The sequence below is a fragment of the Pezoporus flaviventris genome, unplaced genomic scaffold, assembly GCF_033815535.1.
Source record: "Pezoporus flaviventris isolate CSIRO_AGI_PZ_B2104156 unplaced genomic scaffold, CSIRO_AGI_Pfla_v1 ptg000045l, whole genome shotgun sequence".
In the NCBI taxonomy this organism is placed as follows: domain Eukaryota; kingdom Metazoa; phylum Chordata; class Aves; order Psittaciformes; family Psittacidae; genus Pezoporus; species Pezoporus flaviventris.
In genome coordinates, this window is record NW_026892593.1 from 21,816,007 (window position 1) to 21,841,283 (window position 25,277).

Genomic DNA, 25,277 nt, shown 5'->3' on the forward strand with positions numbered 1-25,277 from the left:
TAGTACTTGGGGAGGTCCTTATGGTAGGCTGACCCTGGCTGGACACCAGGTGCCCACCGAAGCTGCTCTGTCACTCCCTTCCTCAGCTGGACAGGGAAGAGAAAATAGAGTGAAAGGCTTGTGCATGGAGATGAGGGCAGGGAGATCACTCACCAGTTACCGTCATGGGCAAAACAGGCTTGGGGAAAATTAGTTTTAACTTACTGCAAGTCAAACCAGAGTAGGATAATGAGAAATAAAAACTCAATCTTGCAACGCCTGAAGTTGCACTGCAGGTTTTTTTCCCATTATCAGTGTTACCTCAGAGGTGCTGCCACTGTTGCTGATACGCTTGGCTTTGGCCAGCAGCAGGTCCATTTTGGAGCTGTGTTGGCCACCTCGTGGTCCCCTTCTTTCCCCCCCCCAACATTGCCACACAAACCCGATAGGGTTCCCCAGGTCCTCTTCCAACCTCATCTGTTGTGTCATTTTGTATAATGAGACAGTGGTTAATAGAAATGATGGATCCAATGTGAATTCATGTCAGGCCAGCACAGAGTGCAGGGCTTGGAGAAGGAATCTGGACAGCAATAAAGTTGGGATGCAGATGTGGTAAATGACTCTTCTGGAGAGAAGGGAACAACATTCATGAGCCGCTGGTGTGGTTGCCACAGGTGAAAGAGCTACTGTTAATATAGAAGGGTATCAGAAAAAAACAAATGGGTCAGTTTTTTCACTGCAAGCCTGAGAAGGCTGGTAGCAAAGATGACTGTAGCCTCTGCTCAGAGGGAGCTAAAACACTGCTGGAATTCGCTGTCCTCTCCCCGGTGTTCCTCTTTCTCTCCTCTGCTAAATGATCCAAGGTCTCTCTCATAAGCTTCAGAAGCTGAAGATGGCCAACAGCTGAAAATCAGAGTGTGCTTTTGTTCACACTGACAATACTCTATCACATAGATGTTGAAGGCTGATCTGTTGCTTTTAAAACCTGCTAGAGTTAATAACTGGAACTGTAGTTGCCCCTAGGCAGGCAGTACTGCTAAGAAGCAGTAATGTGTGCTCCACACTTCAATTCTCTTGACCCAAAGTCTTTGCAGCCAACAGTTTTTCTGATATTGGGGGGTGGTTGGTTGTTTTCCTTGGGAGTGTTTGGGTTTGGTTTTCTTGGGGTATTTAAGTTAAATGGGTCAGTAGGTGACTGTTACCTCCTTGAAAGTTGGCACAGCTCTACTTTTTAAGTTTCTTATTGAAACGCTTACATCTGAATCCCATGAAGTCGTACTGAGCAGCAGCCTGGAAGACTGGTGTCTCCTCTGCGCAGTCATGGCTGTAATACGCTGCCTGAAGAACGGGTCTCACAGGGTGCTTCATAGTTTGTTTTTCCGGGATTTCCACCCGGAGTTGACAACTGAAGGCATCTTTTAGGAACGAGAACTAGTGCAGTCCCTGAGTTACTTAGCAACCTGCAGAGTTTGTTACGGCTAAGGACTTAGAACTGGGGCATCTCCATCTAGTTAGCGGTAGATCGTTGTTTGGAAGAGCTGCTATCCTGTACTTGCCTTACAGAGATGGCACCGAGTTAAAAAGCTGTTGAATTCCTTGTTCCTGAATTCGCTTCCAGCCCCGGAGGCATTGCCGCGCTCCCCGCCCCAGCCCCTTTCCCCTCCAGTCCCTCTTTCGTCTCCCTTGTCCGGTCCGGGGCGGGAGGCGGCAGCGGGTCGTGTCCCCCCGGAGCCCGTCGGCCGGTGAGTCGGGGCGGGGTCGCCCCGGGGGGCGCGTCCCCCGTGCCGGGTGGTGAGGGGCGGCCCGGGCCTGTCAGTGCTCTCTCCGCTTCCCTGCTAATAGCGCGGGCAGCTCCGTTCTGCGCTCGGTGTCTGCGGGTGCGCAGCATCAGAGCGGCACCGTGCAGGCTCCGAGGGGTGCCAAGAGGTCCTGAGCCGCCGCCGAGCATTCGCGAGCGCTTTTGAGCTGAGCGTCTGCTTATAGGATCATTGGAAAGCAACTGGCTCTCGGGATCCTCTGCCTAATCAGAGGTGTTACCTCCTCCTCTTCCCCCAGTGTCTCTTGACATCATTTCATCCATCAGAGTTTCAGAGGAAAAAAAAAAAATCGAACCCACCCAGTCTGCGAGCAGCCCGCACCAGCCCTTCAGTTCTGCCGGGACTGCCGGGAAGAGCTGGAGCGGGGCAAAGATGAGGGATGGGAGCGGGGCTGAGCTCCTTGTCCTGAAGGACTGGGCGCGGGGCGAATCGAGAGGAAGCCGTGGCGATGGGCCGGCCGGCACCCCCCGAGCCCCGGGCGGGCATCAGTGAGTCCCGCGGCCACGCGTGGGGAGGCGGCGGCGCTTGACCCACGGGAAACGAGGAGCCCTCTAGGTGCGTGTGCTCCCGCCGGCCCTCGCTGTTCCATGGGCCTTCTGCTCCCCGCGACAGACCTGATGTGGAGGGAAGCGTTTCTAATATGAACTTTCTCCCTGGGATCTGGTGGTCTCTTCCCCTGGTCTTGGTCTGGGCGACCCCACCGGTCAGCTCCTCATGGTGGTAAGCTGTGCAATTCCAGGAATTTTTATTTGCTCTTGGGGAAGGTGGGGTCGGATTAATTGTAAATTAAGGAAGTGGGGGGGTAGGGGGAGCCTCTCCCTCTCAGACTTGTACAAGCGGAGCTCACTCCTGCCAGCTGCTCCGGTCCAGCAAGCCCGGCTTTACAGCGAGTGGGATTAGACGGGCTCGGCATCTCCTTCCACACCCCGTCCCTGCTCCCCGGCCGCCGCCTCCTTCATAAGCGCAGAGCAGATGTGGGGCCGAGCGGGCGGAGGGGTGCGGGGGGCCCGGCCCGGTCCGGCGGGGCCGCTGGCACCTTCCGGCCGGTGCTGCCAGACCGGACCCGACCCGACCCTACCCTACCAGAGGCGGAGCCGCCCGAGGGGCGCGGAGCGCTGTCTGCCAGCGGCTTCCCCGCGCCCCTCGGGGAGCTGCCTGCAGCAGGGGTGGGTTTTATTGGTATTAATGATTTTCTCCTTTTCCTCGCCCCCCCCATCCCCTTCCTCCTGTCAAGTTTGCCCCGCAAGTACGGCGGACCCCGGTCCCGATGACTCGCCGTCTCGCTGCGGGCCGTCCACGGGAGCCAGCAGCGAAACGGGCCCGTAGGATGGGTTGGGGTGGAGACATAGACCAGCCCTGCAGTCCCGACCCGGGATGGGGACCCCGACCAAGCCTGCACTGAAAAGTCTTGGCGTGGGAGAGGAATTAAACCGCCCTTATAAACCTGGGGAACACATTTAACCTTGACACCGGCTGACACGGGATCAAAGCCTGATTTATCAGATTGGGAATATTTCAATGGAATTATTATCTGTGTCCACAGTCGTATGAACGTTATTTATTGCGATGGCTTTTTGTAATGGTGTCTTTTTAACTGCCACTTAAACACTCTATTTTTTTCTTCTTTTGAAGTCACGGCTTTAACGCTTTTATGACCGTATAAACTAATGAAAATACAATAAAAGGACATTTTCTCCTGTTTGATCCCTTCAAAAGACACCTATAGGAGCTTGGGTTTTATGAAAGGTACCTTTCGAAACATTTCAGGACTAATAGAGACCATCTGGACACAGATGATGATGTAATTTAATTTAGTCAAGGTTTGGTTTTAGGTTTTATTTTTAAGTGCTGCACGGAGCTGTAGCAGCGGGGCTGGGGGCTCCCCTCACTGCTCCTTCGCCTTATTAAAAATCGCAGCACCGGGGGCTGGTTTCAAAGGATTTCCAGAGAGGCGGCGGAGGCAGCTGCAGCCCGAGGAAGGCTCCTGCCCCCGTTGGCCCGGCGCTGCCCTGTTCCTTCCCTCCCGCAGGTACATGGGGGCCGTAGGCTCGTCGCGGGTGATGTGCGACAACGTGCCGGGGCTTGTGAGCCGGCAGCGGCAGCTGTGCCGGCGGCACCCCGAGGCCATGCTCTCCATCGGCCGCGGAGTGGCCGCCTGGACGGCCGAGTGCCAGCACCAGTTCCGCAGGCACCGCTGGGACTGCAACGCCCTGGAGCGGGGGCAGCGCCTGCTCGGCCGCGTTCTGCAGCGCAGTGAGTCCCGCGGGGCGCGCACAGGGCGGTGCCGGGGTGCGGCGGGGCGCGCAGCCTCCGCGCAACTCCCGCCGCTTCCCCGGCGCTAAAAGGGGCTGTGGAGGGTCGGCGGGGAGATACGAGGGTGTTTAGGGACGGTCACTGCTGTGGTGCGCGGTAACACCTTCCTCCTCTGCTTCCCTTGCTCGCCGCGTTCGTTTTACAGTTGAGAGGAAGGGAAGGAGAAATGCAAAATTGTCCTCGGGTCTCGCAGTCAGCAGGACAAGAAGTGCTACTTTGCTTAAAAACCTGTATCAGAGCAGACAGACGTGGGAAAGGCTCAGGAAGGGGGACTGGCGTATTAGGGGCTGGCCCTGCACTTCCCAGCTTCTCAGGTTTTTTGGTACCTCATGGGCCCCAAAAACATAAGGGCCACAGAGAAACAGAGGTGCCAGAATGCAGCACTTGGGCAGAGGGCTTTCCGGCCCATCCCATGGAGGGGCACCAGTACTTGGCGGGGGAGGGGGGCGTGTATGAAAGGGGCAGCTTGTGTCCAAACACGTTCCCAGAATGTTGGGATGGCAGACGTCGGGATGACAAATGTTAACCCTTTCCACAGCTGGTTCCCCCTGGAGCATTTCACTGGGGAAGGCTGCCTGTGAGGTGTGGGGTCTGTGCCTGTTCCAGGGCAGCATGGCCCTGCAGACTCTCAGCCCTCTGTGGGGGGTTTGACTACTCATCCCTCAGATCAGGCTCCAGGAGAGATAAGCAGGGACACATCTGGTAGGTCTGAGCCAGGCCGTACAGACCCCCAGCAGCTGAGGACTGCAATGCGCTTCCCACCTTGCGGGAGGACAGTTACACAGGGTATTGTTGCTATCTAAATGTTGAACTAAGGCATCTAGTGAGCCTTCAGACAGTTTATATGGTCCTTTTCACTCAAAGAGATGGCTGAGGTCTGTTACTGTGCCAGGATGTCCTTACCCAGGTGATAAACGTGCTAAGATTCCTCTGAACTGTGGCTCCTTTCACCAAACGCTATGCCTGCGCACACAGCTGTGGTGCACAGCTGGTGGGGCCAACCCTGCCCTGGCATGCACGTCCCTGGGATGTTCCCAGCATGGTAACAGCCTCTCCAGGCTGTGAGGAGCATGGTGCCTGCAAGGAGAGGAGGATGAAGGTGCCCTGGGGCCAGAGCCTCACCGGTGGGGATGGAGAGGAGGATAGGAGGGACTGGGCATGCTGACCTTAGCAGTAGGATTTCATCCACGGAGCATCATTCAGTGCCAGGCTCTGCTGCTGGTTCCCATAACCAGCTTCATGTTCCCTTACAGATGTTAGCAGTAACATCACCCATCTGCTGAAGTGTTTGATGAGGTTTGTCTGACATTCAGGAAAACACATCCAGCAGAACATGGCCTAATGCTGATGAGCCTATTTCATAAAAAACGGTAAAAATGCATTTTTTCCAAAAGTGAAGTTTTCACTGTTGGCTCATGGGAGAGAATTAAGGCATGAAGCTTCTGGGCTCTGCGCTAAGCCTGATCAGGCAGAGACTGTAGCTTAGTATTGCTCTAGTTTAAAATGGAATGGTTTTGATTAGTTTAATAAACCCAAATGAAGCATTTCTCTTCCAAATACATCAAGTGTTTCTTTTTAATTAACACTAAAAAGTTGTGATGTTTCTCCATATGTCTTCTCCCAAATAAGTCTTCAGAAGAGCATGGTCTGTAAAAAGGCGTAGTATTCCCCGCCTGATTTTGAAGGCAGCGTAGGGAAGGCAGAGTTTGTCCAGTCCTTTTGCAAGCTTTTAGTGGCCATTTGCTGAAGGTTTGCACAGCACATGGATGTTCAGGGCTTTTCCTATTTGAAACATCTAGATGTTACTGGAATAGAAATACTAAATAATAAGATAAACTGTGTAATGCTGCCCCTACAATAAAACCACAGATAATATTCACTCTTCGGGGTCCTGCTTTTGTGCTAACATTACCTATGCCTTACAAGTCCTCTGCATGGGTCTCTCTCACTGCTAGGGGGTCTTAGACACTGCACAGAAATCTACTTCTCACCTTTTCCACGCTAAAACCTTTAAAGTATGAAAATATCCCATTACTATAGAGTTGTGACAATATAATATAGCTCTGTTTTGTAAATTACTACCTCCTAAAATAAACTTAAGCAATTACTGCATTGAAATACATTCCCAATAGCCTAAAAGTAGGCACAGTCTAGAAATGCAGATAATCTTTGGTATAATAAAGTATCTTCATTAAGTGGAGGGAAAACTGCCCAAGCAGCTGGCGTGTAGAAGTCACAGCTGCCAGGCCAAATCCTGCCTCAAGCATGACACACGCAGTGCCACTGATTTAATGGAACTTGTTTGTGTGAATTACGGTTACCGGGCTTGGTTCTGGGCAGAAAATCTAAATTTAACTTATTTTCAGCAAATAACACCCAAGATTTCCCCCTGCTGCCCTTTAAGCAGGAGTGTTTATTCTGAGTGCTTCGGAAGAGGAAAAGCTGGTTTCAAGCCTTATTTGCAGTATTTTGCAAGCGTGCATGTTGTTTCAGAGTCCCTGCTTAATAATTTCTTAAACCTAGCTCTGTAACAGCACTTCATATATTCTCTAAATTGATGAAACATGTTAGAAATACCAGCTGTCCTATTCACATATCTGTAGAGAGCAACTGATCCATGAAAGTATATTAATCAATATCAGAAGCAAGCATTTAATGTTTTCCAACTCTAACACTATATTGATGAGCTTTTACCAGGGAGGGGTCCAAGTTTAAGCCATGACTAATTCTGGCTCCAGGGAATGTGTATTATTTGTGTGATTTCAGCCCGGTTTTATCTTCTGCTTCGCAAAAATGTCCAGGCTAGCTGGGCTGGGATAGCTGCTCAAAATAAGTACCCCAGTGGTTTTAAAGTGACTTCTTTTTGTTTCAGGTAGTCGGGAATCTGCTTTTGTGCATGCCATCTCCTCCGCTGGAGTTGTTTTTGCCATCACCAGGGCATGTAGCCAAGGGGAGCTGAAATCCTGCTCCTGTGATCCCAAGAAGAAAGGCTCTGCTAAGGACAGCAAGGGCCATTTTGACTGGGGGGGCTGCAGCGATAACATTGACTATGGCATTAAGTTTGCCAGAGCTTTTGTGGATGCCAAAGAACGGAGAGGAAAAGATGCAAGGGCGCTGATGAACCTTCACAACAACAGAGCTGGAAGGAAGGTGGGTATATATCCAGCAGATGCCTGGAGATCCTCTCAGAGAGTTCTCAGGGGTCTGGGGCAGGTAAAGGTTGGCTCTGGCTGACAAGTCTCAGTAGTCAGGAAGAAGTATGGGATGAGCAGGAGCCTGAGGTGGTGTTTCTCCCTTGGAGGCTTAGTGTGGCAGAGATCTCCAATCAGGTCATTTTCAACTGCTTAACAGTACTCCTGTCTGAGTCTGTTCATTGGCTCCTTGTGTGAGAAGATAAGCAGGAGTCCAAGTTGTTGTAGCATCAGTTTGCATGGAGAAACCTTCATGCAAATCTCCATGTTTTGAGCCTTACATATGGAAGGGGTTTACTTTTGGTTAATATAGAATAGAAATTCCTAAGGGAGGCTGAAGGCCAGACTGAAGAACAGGCTTGACTGTTAAAGAGCAAACTCAAAATAGCATTAGAGGGAAAAAAAAACCATCGTGTCCCTTCATGTATGCATACGGTAAACCTAAACACAAAATGAGCAGAAAGAAAATACGACTTCACTTTTTTAGACAATGAATCCAAAACGCATGTCCCTCCAAAAGGCATTTTCTTTGTGGCATGACCTGCTCTAAACAACCCCCTTTTAGAAATGTTGTATGAAAATACCATTCCAGAATTTCCACAAAAAGACTCCTTACTTTTTTGTTGTAGGCGAGTAGGCGTAGTTGCTGAGTGTACCGGCAACTGCTGGTGCGAGGGCTGAGGAATACATGTGCTCACATTTCGTGGTGATAGCTATAAAGAGTAAGAATAGGGCATGGAACTGGAATATGCTGTGCCATTATTCAAAACATAATCAAAATCTGCTCCATCCATGACAACTGGAATAGCACAGAAAAATATTTCATAGTGCTGGACCAAGCCCTTCTCAGATGATCATAGAGACCTCTCTGTCTTTGGTTTTCCTTAATGTATATTCAGTAGGGAGGAAATCGATCAAATTCTGATCTTTTTTGTATTAAGAAGTTCCCTTTATAAACTGTAAAATTATTCTATATTAACTATCCCTTATTAGAAGCAAAGATCTAATTTTAATGGCTTGTACTGCAAGAAGATGATTTTCCTGATAAGTATTTCTCCTTTGACATCTTTTCTTCATCTGTTTATTACCAGCAGGTGTAATGAATTTGTAGTACAGACAGACGAACCTATTGCTTCATTACTGAGTGATACTCATATGCAATACTATGGCTGTATTTATGTCACTGTCCAAAAGAGACTGCAGTCTTCAACACAAGCAAAGACTTCATCAGGGTGAATTAGCTCCCTGTACTTCCTGTAATAGTTGAGCATCTTAATAAGTTTAAAAAATATATATATAGAATCACGGAATAGTTTGGGTTGGAAGGGGCCTTAAAGCTCATCCAGTTCCAACCCGTGCCGTGGGCAGGGATACCTTTCACTAGAGCAGGTTGCTCAAAGCAGTAAAGAATTTCCTCCCAATATCTGATCTAAATCCACCCTCTTTCAGTTTAAAGCTATTCTCTCTGTTCTATCCCTACAGACCATTGTAAAAAGTCCCTCTCCATCTTTTTGTAGGCTCCCTTTAGGGACTGGAAATCTACTCTAAGTTCTCCCCTGAGCCTTCTCTTCTCCGGGCCAAACAAACCCAACTCTCTCAACCTGTTTTCACAGGAGAGGTGCTCCAGCCCTCTGAGCATCTCTGTGGTCTCCTCTGGACTCACTGCAACAGTATACGCCAAATAGTAAGGCAGTATTGGTAAGGAGGTAGGGTTTTTAGAAAAAGATCAAATTTTCCTTAATAATTATATTAGATTAAAAATAACCCATTCTCAAATGCTCTAGGCCCTTGCTTACTGAGAGGCGCGCTGTTTTGTAACCACCATGCAATAGCGTAGGTTTAGCTGTGCAAGGATCTCACAGCCTCAGCCTGCCCACAAGCCGGGCATTTGGATCTGTATGAGACCAGCTGTGAGCTCGCCATTTTCTCACCCCCAAAAGGGGTTTCGATAGGTTTCTTTTAAAACTAGTCTATTCAGTTTTTACTAACTCAAAAATACTTAGAATCAATATTTATAATATTCCCATATGAGTCATACAAAATAATATGCTATGTATCATTATAGGAACATCACTGACAAAAAAATTGCAAGTCCTGCACTCCTATGTATGTGATTCTTCCACTATTCCAGCAAGTTGTTCTAAACCTACAAGTAGTTAAACTGATTTCTACTCAGATAATTAAAACCAAGCATCTGCTTAAATCCCAGTTCGTGATAGTACTATTGGCAATGAAGTGGGGCTGTGGGAATGCCAGTGACTTCTTTGAAGTAGTCATATTGTTTACAAGTTGCAAAGAAAATTAAAAGTACTTTGGTTCTAAAATACAATTCTCACTTTATAACTTAATGCCTGACTGAAAAACACTGCCCTGCTGTGCATCAGTCTCGTTTCTAATCATGGACCTTTCCTCTCTCTTACTTTCCTCCCATGATGCTGGTCTTCTTGTACAAACTCTAAAATGTCCATATTCCATGAGCCCTTAAGGCATAATATTTATAGATTAAATATCAGCATCTTCAAAATTACAAATGAATTATTTATTGTCTATGGACCCATCTGTTGTTCTCCAGCATCATACAGGTAGCCTGAATGTCTGAGAGGAAGCTGTAATGGCTTTAGTGCTATCCAAACATTAAATTAATGATGAAGGTGATCTCTCCAGTGCAAACTAATGAAGGGCTTATTCTAAAGTGTTTGCTTGAAGGTTTATAAGCATTTAAAATCTATTGTATTTTAAACTTTTGCATGGATGTGATGCCGAGCCCGGGGGGGATGCTTTGCACAGTCTGTCAAATTATTTAAATACGAAATGCCTATAAATGTCTGGGCAATATTTGAAACACTATTCAGGGCAGGGAGCAGCTTTGTGAATCTGAGCTAGAGAGGGGCAGCATGGCGGTGCTTCCGTGGGAACAGTGGGGAAAGAGGTACTTTGGGCTACCAAGAGGCTGAGTGATTCTGTCCACTTCCCAGACCTCTTCCTCCTGTGCAGCCTTTGTCCTAGCGTTATGGAGCATCCCGACCCTCGGGACGGCTTGCAGGAGTGAGGAAGATAAGCCCACCAGCCGGAGGCTTGTGTGTAGGGTTGAGTCAAGCAACCAGAGCAGGCCAACCGTGTGGGGATGACTTGATGTTACCAGTGGGTGTCACTACAGACCGTGATTTGGAGACCTGCAGGTCTGCGAGGCTGGCATTGCAGGATGAACGGAAATGACACTTTGTTTTATCTGTGTATATTTTACTGCGTTTCTAAACAGGCCGTGAAGCGGTTTTTGAAACAGGAGTGCAAATGTCACGGTGTGAGTGGATCATGCACTCTAAGGACCTGTTGGCTGGCCATGGCAGACTTTAGGAAAACGGGAGATTATCTGTGGAAGAAATACAATGGAGCGATTCAGGTGGTCATGAATCAAGATGGCACGGGTTTCACTGTGGCTAATAAGAGATTTAAGAAGCCAACTAAGAATGACCTGGTATACTTTGAAAGCTCTCCAGACTACTGTATCAGGGACAGGGATGTAGGTAAGCCTCTATCATTACACCTGAATGGTTTTATTTCAGACATTTGTACTTTGAAGTACTTACTATTGAGTGTGTGTGTATGTGTATATGTATATGTAAATCCATGCATGTAATCAGCAGTAAACGGGCAGGAACATATTTTGGAAGGCCGGTTCTTTACAAGAAGAATAGCTCTTCGATACCCCTAGATGTTAACCAGACACTAGTTCTAGTACAATGCAGCAGTTTCTTCCAGGTGCTAAGGAGCTCTGGAGCTGCTGCAAGGCAAAAGCTGCTTTTAGGACAAGTTTGAGTTCTGCTCTGGGGGCAGGTCCATACTTTACACAGCTTGTACATGCTTGTATCCCACAGCTTACTCCAGAGCTGCCAGATGTAACTACATCAGTCCCAAGCCTGTTAATTCTCTATGTCCCCTTCTGTCACATTTCTTCTTGTCCATACTGTTATGCTACTGCTGCAGACATCCAAGAGACCAGTGTCCTCCTCTATCTGGAGCTGACTGTGGATCCCCTAGTTGCAGACACAGCTCTCCCCATCGATAATGTAGGTGTGCCACTGTCAGTATGTGGGACAGGGCATCTAGAGGACATGCAGGTGGATGAAAGGATAGAGGTCAGTGGGGCACAGCACACTGCACTGAGTGACACAGCTCTTTGCGAGACAGTGTTGGCTCCGTCCATGATAACCATCGCGTTTTCTGAAGAGCTGTGCCAGCTCCAGTGGGAAGAGGTGAATTTTCAGGGCTGCTGTTCACATGGAATTTTTTCTGCTTTTGTAGTTTTCAAGAGAGACGCACTTAACAGTGTTACAGGATTCAAGGACCTGCCAAGCACCAGGAATCCCAGTGTTGGTTCATGACCCACGTATAGTATTTCCTGATGCAGCAATTAAGAACTAGCAACTAGAAAACCAGAAATTTGGAAAAGAGAGCCAGGCTGAATAATGTATGAGGGATGTTGTGGAACTAATTAATAGGTTGTATAACATACCGGATTGCACCCTGTATGACATATCTGTAAGTATCTGAATAGCAATGCAGCTCAACTCCTTTTGGCATTGCTGCATATTTACAGTCCAAGTTTACTTGGAATAAGCATTGCAAAACAACTGCACTCAAATAAGAACAATATGTGAAATCCTGGTCATGTACTCTTGACTTCAGTGAACCCAGGATTTCCTCCAGTACACTCGTGTTGTACAGTGTTTCTGGTTAGTTGAGTAGCCAAGGTAATTTTAAATGTTATTCATGGCTTTTGCAGGTGATGCTTATTACCTGCACAAGTACATATTGTTCCTTGAATAGCGGTTGATCCTGTAAAGTCTAATACTTTAATCCAAGTGAATAAATGGGCATACTGCAGCACTGTGCAGGGACTAGCTTTGGCGATTAGGATTTATTCAGAATTTGAAGTTGCCTCAATCATTGTAAAACCTGTGCTTCCTTTCTCCTGAAAGGAGAGCTTGTACGTGAACCACTTTTATGTCAAAAAGCCATTTAATAATCTTTTTGTGCTGAGCCTAATCTCATCTGTCAGCCTTGCTATCGTGGAGGAGAGTGGGCATTTTTGCCTGCAGTATGTTGTGTGCTCTTGCCTGATGCTGTCAAACCTGCCCAGAGATGGCAGAGTCTGACATGTGCTTTGGCTCAGCTCGAGATAAGGCTGTGGGTGAGGCCGTGTTTCTTCCCTGCCCAGAATTCAGAGAATGTGTCTGTTTGGAAGAGCACATTTTTGGCAAGCTGTGGTAAACCTTGAGTGGGATGTGGGATGTCCTGCTGCCTGCATGGAGCAAAAGAGAATCTAAAGCTCATTTGGCTTTGAAAGAGGTGATTTCTGCAGCTGAACAGCATTTTTTCTTTATTATCTTTGGTTTTCCCTCTTGAGTGGTCCAGAGTGTCAGCCCTGTTAAATGACTGGAAATGAAATGAGATTATGGAAGTCTGAGTTTGGAAATAGGTGGGGAACATCTCAGCATCAGCTAAATCTAATAACACAGCACGTCAGTATGCCCTTGAATACAGTTGTGCCTTTCATTCTTGCGGGAATTTAATCGATTTAGTGCTTCAGGAAACAATCAATCAAACAAAATATCTGGGGATTGGTTAGTACTGGGACTGAACAAAGGATTCCCACAGTAAAACTTACGAAGCGTCACAACTTGACTAAGAGACAGCTTCACAAACTGTAAAATGACCAAGCCAGTGTCCTCTGTGGCTTGCATAAAGTAATTTACTATGGCCAGTAAATTGAAGGTGCTCAGGGCCTGTATCATCAGTGCCTTAACCAAAAACCCCACATCCTTCATCTTCTGCCGTAGGAGCTTTTAGCACTGGTTCTTTTTTCTGGTTGCCAGGCAGGCACTGGAGGGTCCTAGGGCTGAATATACCCCACTGGGTCTGGCAGTATTTCTGGGGGAGGCAGCTGGACGTACATACATGGATCACCCGTACAAGATGAAGAATGTGGTATTAATATTGTTTTTTTTCTAAAGGAAAAGAGGAGTTATTAATTTGGGGAGAGGTATAATCTATGGAAATCACTGCTAGCATCTCAATAGCAAGAGAACGCAATAACCTAACCACGTCTTGTCTAGCATTAAGATTTCAGGACTTTCAGAAAAGGACCAAAGGAAGATTATCAGAAGTGTTCAGAATTCATTTAACTCTGCTTATGCGGAGCTGAAACAATCTTTATTCACAATTTTGTACTCACAATCTGATAGAAACAGAGGTAGGACATCCAAGAGGGATACGAAAACCTTGTCATAAACGTACTAATTTTTGCCACACTTTGCATGATCTTCTCTTACATTATCATGAATTCCCAGCTCCCCAGACCAGTGCAGAGTAGCCAGGACTGCACATGGGGAGACCTGTTAGAAATTATAAAGCTGTGAAGGAAAATAAAATGATTTCTATGCAAGCATCAGTCCTTATGTTGTACATACTGTCTTACCCTTACTGCACCTCCAAAATGCTCTGAAAAATGCCTCTTGCTTATCTGCTTGTAAGCTTCAGTCAGTAGCCGTTGAAGTTTCAGAAGATTGCTGTCTGACCATCCACACAGGCTGGGTTGATTGAAAGCTGTTGTAAGTTTACCATGCTTTGAATGTACTATTGGGTAAGTAGAGACCGTGTTATAACATAGAAGCCATAGCGTGGGCATCACCAGGTTGCTGGCCAAGCCTTCGTTACAGGCTGCTGTCCATGCACACTATGAAAGCAGTGTAATGTCTTCCTGCAAAAGAAAACATTTCAGAACAGGCTTATTACAAATTAATTTGTACAAAACTCTCCGGGCAGTGTTTGAGTGAGGCCTCTTCCTGCAGGGACACCCCCACCAGAGTGTGCAGAGCGAGCTGGGCTCAGCTATGTGTGTTGAGGTGGTGCATATGAGCGGGCAGGTTGTGTGCCCAGGCCGGGACACCAGTGTGGAGGTGATGGGTGAGCGGCAGGGTGGCGTTGGCAAGCGTGTGCTGACTGTTCACAACTGTTCTGGCAGCAGTGAGGCTTTGGCCATGTGGGGGTGGCGGTGGAGCAGAGGTAGGGCACATCTGTGTGCAGATGATCTTGAGCTGTTCCAGCAGTCCTTCAGGACCTGCTGCAAACCCATGTGCTATGTGCTTCAAGTCATCTGCAGGTTTCTCCTGATGCTCATGTGGTCATGATTTAGGCACTTGTAAAGCCAGCATCGCTGCCTCTGCCTGTGCGTGGGGTGGGGATTATGTACCTGGGTTGCGGTGGCTACTTTGTGTATTCCCAGTAGGCATCTGGGGTGTTGTGATGGTGTTTGAAAACCCTCCACACCCAGCTCTGTGGAGATGCATGTGCAGTGCTACAGGCAGCCCCTGGAGATGCGCATGGGGCAACAAGCAACATGCCCAGGGTCTGTTGCTTCTCTTCACAGAGTTATTTTCCTGTTAATTTATTTCCCCTGCTGCCCAACATGAGCTATTTGCTGCATTTTTGAGATGAATGAGACAGAGTCCAGAGCGAAAGACAGGTGGGAAATTCAAGTATAGCCTGCAAAGTACTGGTGCTATGCAAGATGTGTTAGTGCTTGAGGTATGTAACCCATGGAGGGAAACCAATGCTGATCTATGTTAGAAACTTCTCACTGAGATTAGCTACATACAGGCAGTTCCTGTGTGACTTCTTGGCTTGTGTCTCCCCCTTTACACATTGCAAACTTGTTGGGTGCACTCCCAGCCCCGTGGAAGCTGACAGTGGAGCTCGCAATGACTTCCATCAGGGCAGCTCTCCTACAAGCACCGTCCGGCCAGGGAGCCGTGCAGTCCCCCCAAGAGCCACTGGGAGTGGAGAGGTTATGGCAGCCTTCAGAGCAGTTGGAAACTAGAAAGAGACACGTCTTCACTCTAAACTGAATCTGTTGCTGGCCTGGGAAATCCCAGCCCCTCCAGCAAGGCTGCTGCTGGTGTGCGCTGCCTGTTCTCTTCAGTGGAAATTGGTTATTGTTGTTGGGGGTTTCACTGTTTTATTTTGGGTTTTTTTTTTAGGTGAAAGTCAAATAATCAACGATTTTATTGCTTAAAATCAGATTGTTAATCAGTAGGAATAGAAGGGAAAACTTGAGTTTTAAGGGAATAAATACATCTTAGTGCTGTAGGGTGGGAAAAAGATGTTTTTCAACTCTACCATATGTTTGCTTAAGAAAAAAACTGTGCAAACCAAGAAGAAAGGGTTTGATGTATGGGCCTTAAAAGTTGGCAGTGTTAAAAGCTGAGGATGTTTTGGCAGGTATAACGTTGTGTTTCGGTGTGGCAATTCCAACGCTTGAAATAAACACAAAGAGGTTGCATGAAAGCTTTTTGCAAGTTAGAACATCCTCCTGCCTCTTAAATGCTGAGTAGGTGCATTGCAAAGGTCGGAAAACTGCCTTGTTTAGTTTGGTGTCTTCTGCTGCCTTCATCACCTGGGCACCTGAGTGCCCACTGAGGAGCACTGGCCGCTTGCTGTCAGTATTGCTCATTTTCTTTCTCATGAGAGAAGCTGCAGAGATGCTGAAGATGCTGTCTGAACTGTCAGCAAACATTGGTTTTGCTCAGAAAATAAGTGTTTGTATGAGCCTGCTTTCGTTTCTGTCACGTTCTGTGGATAATTTAGCCTCCTCTCCTAGTGGCACAGTAGATGATGTATTCTGGGCAGTATCAGATGATACCAGCTTCTGACTCTGTTAGCAGCTGAAATCATTTTGCATTTGAAGTCAGTGGTAAAACTCCTGTTGAAACCAGTGGGTGTCTCCTGCTGAGGTTCTCCTTCACTGCTGTGCTATTTCCCCAAGCATCTGGAAATGAGAATTTTGGAGTTGGAAACTAGCCTATGCCTCAGCTGAGGAATGTGGTCAGACCTTTCCAGGGCAGGTCCTGCAGGGTGTGGGGGGGCTGGGGTCTTTCGTCACCACCTGCAGCCAGGCGGGAGGTGAGCTGAGGTGGAAAGCAGCTTTGCTGTTCCTCTGATGGAGAAATGACACTGGTCTGGCCACTAAATGACAGTGGCACAGTGAAGGATCCATTGAGTGACCAGCTTGTAGCACACAAACCACATGCAGAGAGTGAAACACTCAGTGTTTTGACATCTACCCCAAATCACAGGTGGAGATAGTTGTCCTGGGTGTGCTGCATTACACAGCCCAGGCACACCAGGACACTGAGGCTGGGCCTTGTCCGTGGGGTAAAGCAGGACGCAGAGCAAGGGAGGTGAAGGGGAGTGGTGCAGGGAGGTGAGCAGGAATTCACACCAAATTCCTGACGCAGAACATTAATCGCAGCAGTGGCAAGTTTTGCCTTTGTACTTTCCTTTTTCTTTGAGCAGAGGGCAGGACAAGCACCTATAAAAGTGGCTATTCAGTTGTATTTTGTACAATCTGGGATGCAATGGATATTGCTTTGGGCTGACAGAAGCACCAGCACTAAATAAGATGTCACAGTGCTCTGCACAGCATCGTGGATGGAGGAGAACGTGGTGGCCGGGAAGCAGGGTTTGGTTTGCTTTCTGCCCCAGGCTTCCTAAGGGACCACAGGCAGATCCTGTAGCTTTGCATCCTCCTGACTCCTCAGCCCATCCCCAGGCTGCGGGCACCCGGGATCACAGGAAGTCTTTCTTGCCCCAGTGTCGAGCGATTCCTAAAAAAGGATCTGGGAAGAGCCTTTTGGCATCCCTGCTTTGCCTGTTGAGTAGGTTGCCTCAGTGCAGCTGGCCTTGTAGGGATAGCTGCATAGCAGAGGGCTTGCTAGGGGTGATGTCTGCTCATGGTGGTACTTCTCTGCCCCAGGACCCTCTGCATGGGATCCAGGCACCAGCACTGGCTGTTGGGACAGGAGACCGGGAGTTACTGCTGGTTCCTTGGTGCAGGGTGAGCCCGATGCAACGTCACTGGTTTTTACATCCAAGTGAGGTGCTCCCCAAAACAGCAGAGACTTTTAAGCACTGTTCAGCTGCCTGCCAAAGATGCTGTGCAGAGTGCTAGTCCCTGGCAACAGTGTGAGCAGGCTTGGATCCACAGGACATCCGGGATTTAACAGGCTACTGGAGCAGAAGCCCATCTCTGGCTCTGTCCATCTGTCTTCTCCCTCTGCCTTTTCCCTCTTGGGTGGCTCAGCAGGTCTCTACCTTGCTGGCACAGCAGCACCTCTGCAGCTGAGGACCCTTGAGCTGGGGGCAGGTGGCCACCCAATACCTCTACTCACTGAATATTTGAATATTTAAATAAACACAGGTGTAGAGGTTATGGGGGAGAAGGCTGAGATGCCTTCCAGGGACTCAAACACTCCTCCAAGCAGCAGTCAAAGCCTGTCCTGACTTAGATGCAAGAGCCATGGTCTGAGAAGGTGACTTCATGGAAGTCCATGAAACTCCTCACTGCCTCAGGGGCTGGACCCAGGCCTGAAAAGACATCAAGTGCTGTAGGGGATGGAGAAACAACAAATACTGGTGTGTTGTGAACTGCTTCAATACAGCAACATCAGTGCATACAACCAGAAGTACACCATAGGGGAAAAAAAAAAGAAAATAAGAATTTATGAAGCTTAGATTTTTAATAATTACAGCTTATGATTTATTAAGATGGATTTGCTATCCTCACTCATGCAAATTTCAATTAACTTCTGCACGTATTTTTTTTCTTTGAGAAAGTAAATTGTTGATGTTTGATGTACATCTGTTAATAAACTTTGTAAAATGTTTCCAGTTAATTTGATGACCACAGTCAATATTTAGGGAATCCTGTTTTGGCCAACAACATAAGAATGGAGCTATAACCAGGTCTAGGGAAAATGTCAGAACAAGTTAATCTTCTGGATATACCTGAAATTGGTTTATTGTAGCAATACATAAGAAATTAGATAAAGCAATGAGTAGTCATAATTTTCAGATCGGTAGCAATAATCTGTCAACAGCTGGGGTGTAGATCCCAAAGGGTACCCTAAAATAAGCTTGTGTTAGATGAGCAGTTGCTCCTCTGTGGTTCAGTTGCTGTTCCGGCAATGACATGCCTTAAAGAGCTGTTTTGTGCCACGTGGAGATAGGCAGAGGCATTTCAGCCACTCCAGAGAGGTTTTAAGAACATGAAGAGACACCCCACTTCACACAGCCCTGGGGACTGGTTGCACGGCTGCCTCGGGGAGGGTGTCTCCTTGCTGGAGAGGACAAAGGTGCTATGGAAAGATGAAGCAAGCATGGTGATACTAACAGAATCAGGCAGCGCCTTGAAGTATGGGGTCCATTTTGCACCTTCTCAACTCCAGACCTGATTTCTAGGAGAAATTTGAGAGCAGTTTTACCTTATTATAGGTATTTATAGAATCATAGAATAGTTTGAGTTGGAAGGGACCTTCAAAGGTCATCTATTCCAGCTCCTCTTCAATAGATCAGGTTGCTCAGAACCACATCCAGCCTGGCCTTGAATGTCTCCAGGAATGGTGCATCCATCACCTCTCTGGGCAACCTGTTCCAGTGTTTCACCACCCTCATCGTAAAGAATTTCTTCCTCACATCCAGTCTGAATCTCCCTTCTTTTAGTGTAAAGCCATTACCCCTCATCCTATTGCAGCAGGCCCTGATGAAAAGTCTCTCCCCATCTTTCTTATAGGCCCCTTTAAGAACTGAGAGGAGAGGCCACAATAAGGTCTCCCCAGTCTTCTCCAGGCTGAACAATCCCAACTCTCTCAGCCTTTCCTCATAGGGGAGGTGCTCCATCCCTCTGGTCATTTTTGTGGCCCTCCTCTGCACCCTCTCCAACAGGCTCATATCTTTCCTGTACTGAGGACCCCAGAGGTGAATGCAGTACTCCAGGTGGGGTCTCACTAGAGCAGAGCAGAGGGGCAGAATCATCTCATTGGCTTGATACTGAATCCCTGGAGGTGTGATGCTAAAGGATCAAATACACTGCAGGTTATGTCTCCTACCCCTATTTCATGTGTTCTATCCTTCCCTAAAGCCCACCTCCTGACCTTCACTGCGCTCCCCTTGCAGGGTCCCTCGGGACAGCCGGCCGGGTTTGTAACCAGACGTCCCGTGGCATGGACAGCTGTGAGGTGATGTGCTGTGGGAGAGGCTACGACACGTCCCGTGTCAGCAGGATGACAAAGTGCGAGTGCAAGTTCCACTGGTGCTGCGCTGTGCGCTGCCAGGACTGCCTGGAAGTGGTTGATGTTCACACCTGCAAAGCACCAAAGAGCGCTGGCTGGATCTCCCGTACATGATGCGCAGGCTACTGGTGCTTGAGGACCACAGCTTTTGCCCTCCCTGGTCCACGCAGGGAATATGCCCAAGGTCTTCTTTACTTTTACGTCAGTTTTGCCTTTGTCTTTCATTGCGCAGAAGCTGATGACTAATCAATACAAATTCTGCAGCATTTGCTTCCCATTTCTGCATGACAGTGCTGCTGCTGAGTTGTCTCTGCATAAACTGAGGCAGCTCTGGAAGGATGTACTTCTGGCAGGACTCTTCTGACCGACACTCAACTCTCCTTCAGACTCCTTGTGGCTATTTGTTCCTGCCATGAGGAACACAGTGAGATGCAAAGATGGGGCATTTTCTGCAAGGCCACCACCACCAACTGCATGGCTGACTTTGCTCAAGCATCTTCCGAAGGATCTCGTGCTGGTCCACAGTCACGCGTCGGATACTGAAGCGCTCAGGAATTTGAGCACCAGTTGGTGATTCCTCCGTGAGAGAAAATCTGGGGCCAGGCTGGGTGAAAGGCTTTACTGAAGGAGTGTTTGTCCATCCCCAGTGGACTGGGGTTTGCAGTAATGTGGCCACCTGAGGCCAACCCAGCCACCGTTGGCACACTGTGGCTTCCTGTGGGGCAGAAATTGGCCCATGGCGAAAAGCAAAGGAAACTGCAGGAGATGTATCCAACCACAACACTCCCATAAGCTATTGAAAAGTCAAAGCAAATGTCTTAGTTATGTATTTGTGAAAACTTGCCTTAAAAGCTTTTAAAAGGCCATTAACTGCTGTGGATTTTGTGATCTGAAGGATCAAAGCAATTTGTTTTGCAGCTTAGTGAGAGCTGGGTATAGCGCACTCAGCTACCAAAGGATGAGGTTTTCTAGTTGCCACTTACTGAATAAGCAGAAAAACATTTGCATAAAGCTGATAGAGAAAGAAATACCTTGTCTCAGTAATGATCGGGTTTCTAAAGAATCTATCGACTTCTATGTTCTTTTAAATGTAATAAATCTATTAAATGTGTTCAAAATTACACTTTTTATTCAGATGGGAACAGCTAAACAAGATTTTCCCTGAATACTTTCTGCAAGGACTTGTGTTTATGATTAAGGGTGCACTGGCCTTCAATGGAGGCAGTTACAGGTTGTGCCAGGTCTATATGCTGGGCTGGGATCAGCATAAAAACCAAATTGCTGGAAAGATGTGCAGGCTCAGGAGGCTCAGAAATCACAGCTTCATGGGGGAGGAGCTGGGTCAGACAGGGACCAGCTGCCTCTCCTCTCCTCAGAGCAGAGGCCAGCAAATGCACCAGGATGAAAGATAGGTTCTGTGCCAACCGGTCTTATAAGGCTCTAGAAAAGCACCAATGAACTTCAGGGACGGGCAAGGTAACGAAAAAATAACATCGCAAATAGAGGTTGAGTGGGTGATAGAACATACTGTAGATGCAGGTAAAATTTCTGTATGAAAATGAAGAAGATGCAAGGAACCCTAACAGGTACAAACAGTGCATGAAAAAATAATATACAAGTAGCATATCATGGCAATAATGTGAGCACTCTGGTTATGTTGATTTTTTAAAAGGAATATTTAAAAGGAATGGGATTTTACATTCAGGGGCTTGAGGGAGCAGTCATTTCCATCTGTAAGGCTTTGGAAAATGTTTGTATCATTAAAATAGGTAAGTCATCTCCAGAAAGCACAGCTGGAGGGTCTAGAAGGGTATTTATTTGGAAAATAAGATGATGTCTCGGTTACTGTATACGGCATTAATGCCATGATCATGGCTAGAAGTAAGAATAATCACGGTATAAAGCAACTGCTGGTGGGAAAAGCCCTATCAGCGTGTACAGTGTGTGCAGTACGCACGCATACAGTGCAGGTGTATATATGTGTACACATTTATTTCAGTGGTTACCCTGTTGGCCTCACTACTGCTGGCAATTCTGGCTCTGGGCTGGATGAGGAAAATTTCATACCTGGTTGTATTTAAAGGTGAGCTCCAAGGAGGCTTTTTATTAGCATTTCATTATGAAATTAAATCCACATGTAGTTCGCAGCCTGAGCAATATCACACTTAAGCCTTAAAGAACTTAAAAGCAGTATAACAATTTATATATATATATATATATTTTTTTTTTTTTTTTTTGCGGCAGGTTTTTTTTAAAGATCCAGGGACCCTTTGAGTAGTCTATAAATTCCCATGTAATAAAGCTGAAAATATTTTAATATTCTGGGAAAAAAAGGAACTTGCTCCAGGCAGTTGAGTAACAGGCAATGAAATCAGATCACTTCTTAACTCCATCATTTGGTTAAGACATCAGAAAACAAACCCACCTCAATTCTGCAGTCTCAGGTAAAATGTTTTGTGGTCATTGTATTAAAGGTGGAACTTCTGTTCCCCAGCATGATCCTCATCCTCCCCCAAGTGCATCTTCTTGCTCCAAACTTTCCCCTCATCTCAGGGGCCTGAGGTTCCTGAAGGTTGCTCTTTCCAGTTAAGACCAGGCAGATGGTGGCGTTGAGTCCTTTGGCCTTTTTGGGGTCCTTCCTGACCAGATCCCTGCCCCATTTGGCAGCAAGCCCTCCAAAGGTGCACACAGCAGGCTGAATGCTGTATTTCACACAAGTGCCATATTCATAAGCTTCAGTGCAATGCCTCCACCAAATTCCTTTTACCAGAGCAAAACCAGGATATTTCTCAGCACAACAAATGTGTAACTGTTGAGCTGGCCAATTATTTGATTACTTTTTTCTTTCTATATTTATTTATTTATCTATTTTTAAAAGAGCTCAAGGTAGACTTCTTACAGCATTCCTGCTGCTTCTTCCATCAAGAAAAGTACTTCGGAGAGCTTTTGCTATTTCTTAGTGGGAAAAGATGCTTGGAGATGTAAATATTGTTAGGAAAGGTACCTCCTTGACCTTCGGCTAACTAAATAAAGGAAAAAAAGGGGGAAAAACCCACAAAGAAACAGAAATCAGGCAATGCAAATGAAATAATCCTGTATAATATTCTATGGAATAAATTTACTCATGTATTTAGTCATGAAGAGGAAGCAGCAGTCCCTAGGTAGACACTTCAGTGTCAGAATAACACTAGCTGAGGCAAAAGGTTGTAGGATTACTTTTGTTTTAAATATGCAGTCCAGTTTTCTTGAGGGAGTTCCCTTCAATTTGCTGCATGAAATCAGAATCTAGCAGTGCTCTGCAACAGCGATAGCCTGCCAAGCTTCTGCGATTGCTCCCTCCCTGCAATTTTCTTTTTTAACAAACTTTCCCCTAAAAAGCCTGTTGAGCTGCTTTAGGAGAAATGGAACTTTTCTGGACCCCAACTTTTCTGAATTGGGGTGTATTGTTAGGGCATGTGTGTATTGTAGCTCGAGAGACTGTTGTGCTGCGTCTTTGTTTCTTTCAAAACTATCTAAACTCAATGTGTGCACCTCACCCTGATCTCCCATTGTGTGCAACCTTCTCTGCAGATGTGAATTAGAAACAAAACACTGCATTTTTGGTACTGGTACAGCAGCTGAAGAGCATCCAGCCTGGATGCCCAAATCACACCTACATTGAGCAAGCAGCTGGTGGTCCCTGCCTGCTGGCTTCATGTCCAGCCTCTTCTGGGTCTTGGTTTATGGTGGCAATGGGGAAATTAATCTTTTACTGGGGATTAGTGAAGATCTGGGGCTGAGGAGGATGCTTTTGCTAGGAAAAAAATAGCTCTTAATCCAATGTGGCAGCTTGAAGTGTACCAAGGCTTGCTCGTCTCCATTGGTTTTGCCTTGCACTCTGAGGAAGGGCTACAGCCTCCAGGTGCAGGGGCTGGCCACTTCTGATGGCAGAGGTGGTTTTGTGGTCACATATAAGAACCTGCAGGTTTCTCCTGCCGCTTCAAACAACACAGGCACACTTGTATTATTACCTGAAAACCAGCAGTAGTTCATGGGCTGTGAACATTAACGCGGTTTTGTGGGGTTTTTGTACAACAGCTCATTTGCCTGATTGATTAAAGGGATGTGACTTTATAATGCAACATTACAGAAGAGATTCAGAGCAGCCCTGTGGAGAAGGACTTGCAGGTGTTGGTTGATGAGAAAATGAACATGAACAGGCAGTGTGCGCTCACGGCCCAGAAAGCCAACCATATCCTGGGCTGCATCAGAAGAAACGTGACCAGCAGGTCAAAGGAGGTGATCCTGCCCCCCTACTCTGCTCTTGTGAGACCTCACTTAGAGTACTGTGTGCAGTTCTGGTGTCCTCAACATAAAATGGACATGGAACTGTTGGAACAAGTCCAGAGGAGGGCCACGAGGATGATCAGGGGACTGGAGCACCTCCTGTATGAAGACAGGCTGAGGAAGTTGGGGCTGTTCAGCCTGGAGAAGAGAAGGCTGCGTGGAGACCTTATAGCAGCCTTGCAGTATCTGAAGGGAGCCTATAAGGATGCTGGGGATGGACTCTTCATTAGGGACTGTAGTGATAGGACTACAGTCCCTAATGGGACTGTAGGGTAATGGGTTCAAACTTAAACCCTAATGATAGGGGTAATGGGTTCAAACTTTAACAGGGGAATTTTAGGTTGGATATGAGGAGGAAGTTCTTTACTATGAGGGCAGTGAGGCACTGGAATAGGTTGCCCAAGGAAGTTGTGAATGCTCCATCCCTGGCAGTGTTCAAGGCCTGTTTGGACAGAGCCTTGGGTGGCATGGTTTAGTGTGAGGTGTCCCTGCCCATGGCAGGGGGGTTGGAACTAGATGATCCTTGTGAGAAAGAAGCAAACATAGACAAATCTGTGTATGACTGCTCTCCCTTGGTGGTTCTGTGTGCCTTTCTGGTCCCACAGTGGTGGGAACAGGCAGGAGCCCTGCAGGTAGTTGGGTGGCAAGTGGAGTTGGGGTTACCTTGCACACTTGCCTTAACTACAGCTGCTGAGGTATTCAAACCTTCTGTTCACAGCAAATAACTGCAAACAACAGCCTTCCCTTAGGTATACCACTCACCTCTCCCAGTGTGGCTCTTGCCTTGGATCAGCTGTAAATCCATGCAGTCAGAGGCCAGAAGGTGGCCAGCTTGGTTTACCTGATGCTCCTGGGGGTCTCCTTTTGCTCCGTGCAAGCTACAGTGTAAAGAGATATGTGCATCCAGAATAGTATTAGGTTGTCTTCAGAGAAAAAAAACAGGAACTGTTGATATTTGGAGTTTAAAAACCTTCTTTGCCTCCTTTCCTTCCTACCCCCCCCCCACTCCCCCCCCCCTCCAATTTGCAAACTGAAGATTCGGATGTGTTATTATCTATTCCAGATTTCCAGAAGGCTCATCTCCACACTAAGCCAGAGGCTCTCCATCATTATAATCATGGGCTATGTTTGCCTTTTGATCTAAGCTATGCTGAACTTCAAAGGAAACATGTCAGGGGCACAAAAGCCTAAGGCAATAAACTGCTTGATGAAACAGAAAATCCTTCTGTCTGACTTTCCTAGTCTCCAAGATTCCTAGAATTATAATTAGAGCTAAAAAGGTATTTTCTAGATTAAATCCATGGTTCATTACTGCGTATAAGGGAGATGGATACTGGAAACAGCAGAAACGGGATTGCATAACTGTTTAGCCTGGATAAGAGAAGGCTGCGTGGAGACCTCATAACAGCCTTCCAGTATCTAAAGGGGGCCTATAAGGGTGCTGCAGAGGAACACTTCATCAGGACTGTAGTGATAAGAGAAGGGGTAATGGGTTTAAACTTACTTAAACAAGAGAAATTCAG

General features: G+C 47.0%; 1 protein-coding gene across 1 annotated transcript; it reads left to right on the plus strand.

The window, feature by feature from the left end:
- Positions 1 to 562: 562 nt before the first annotated feature.
- WNT2 (Wnt family member 2) lies at positions 563 to 19,900 on the plus strand. Its single transcript, XM_061467663.1, has 6 exons — positions 563 to 1,554; positions 2,035 to 2,516; positions 3,826 to 4,049; positions 6,982 to 7,259; positions 10,560 to 10,824; positions 19,313 to 19,900. Exons 2-6 carry the CDS (start codon positions 2,437 to 2,439, stop codon positions 19,540 to 19,542), a joined length of 1,077 nt encoding a protein of 358 aa, XP_061323647.1. The 5' UTR covers positions 563 to 1,554; positions 2,035 to 2,436; the 3' UTR covers positions 19,543 to 19,900.
- The last annotated feature ends 5,377 nt before the right edge of the window (positions 19,901 to 25,277 follow it).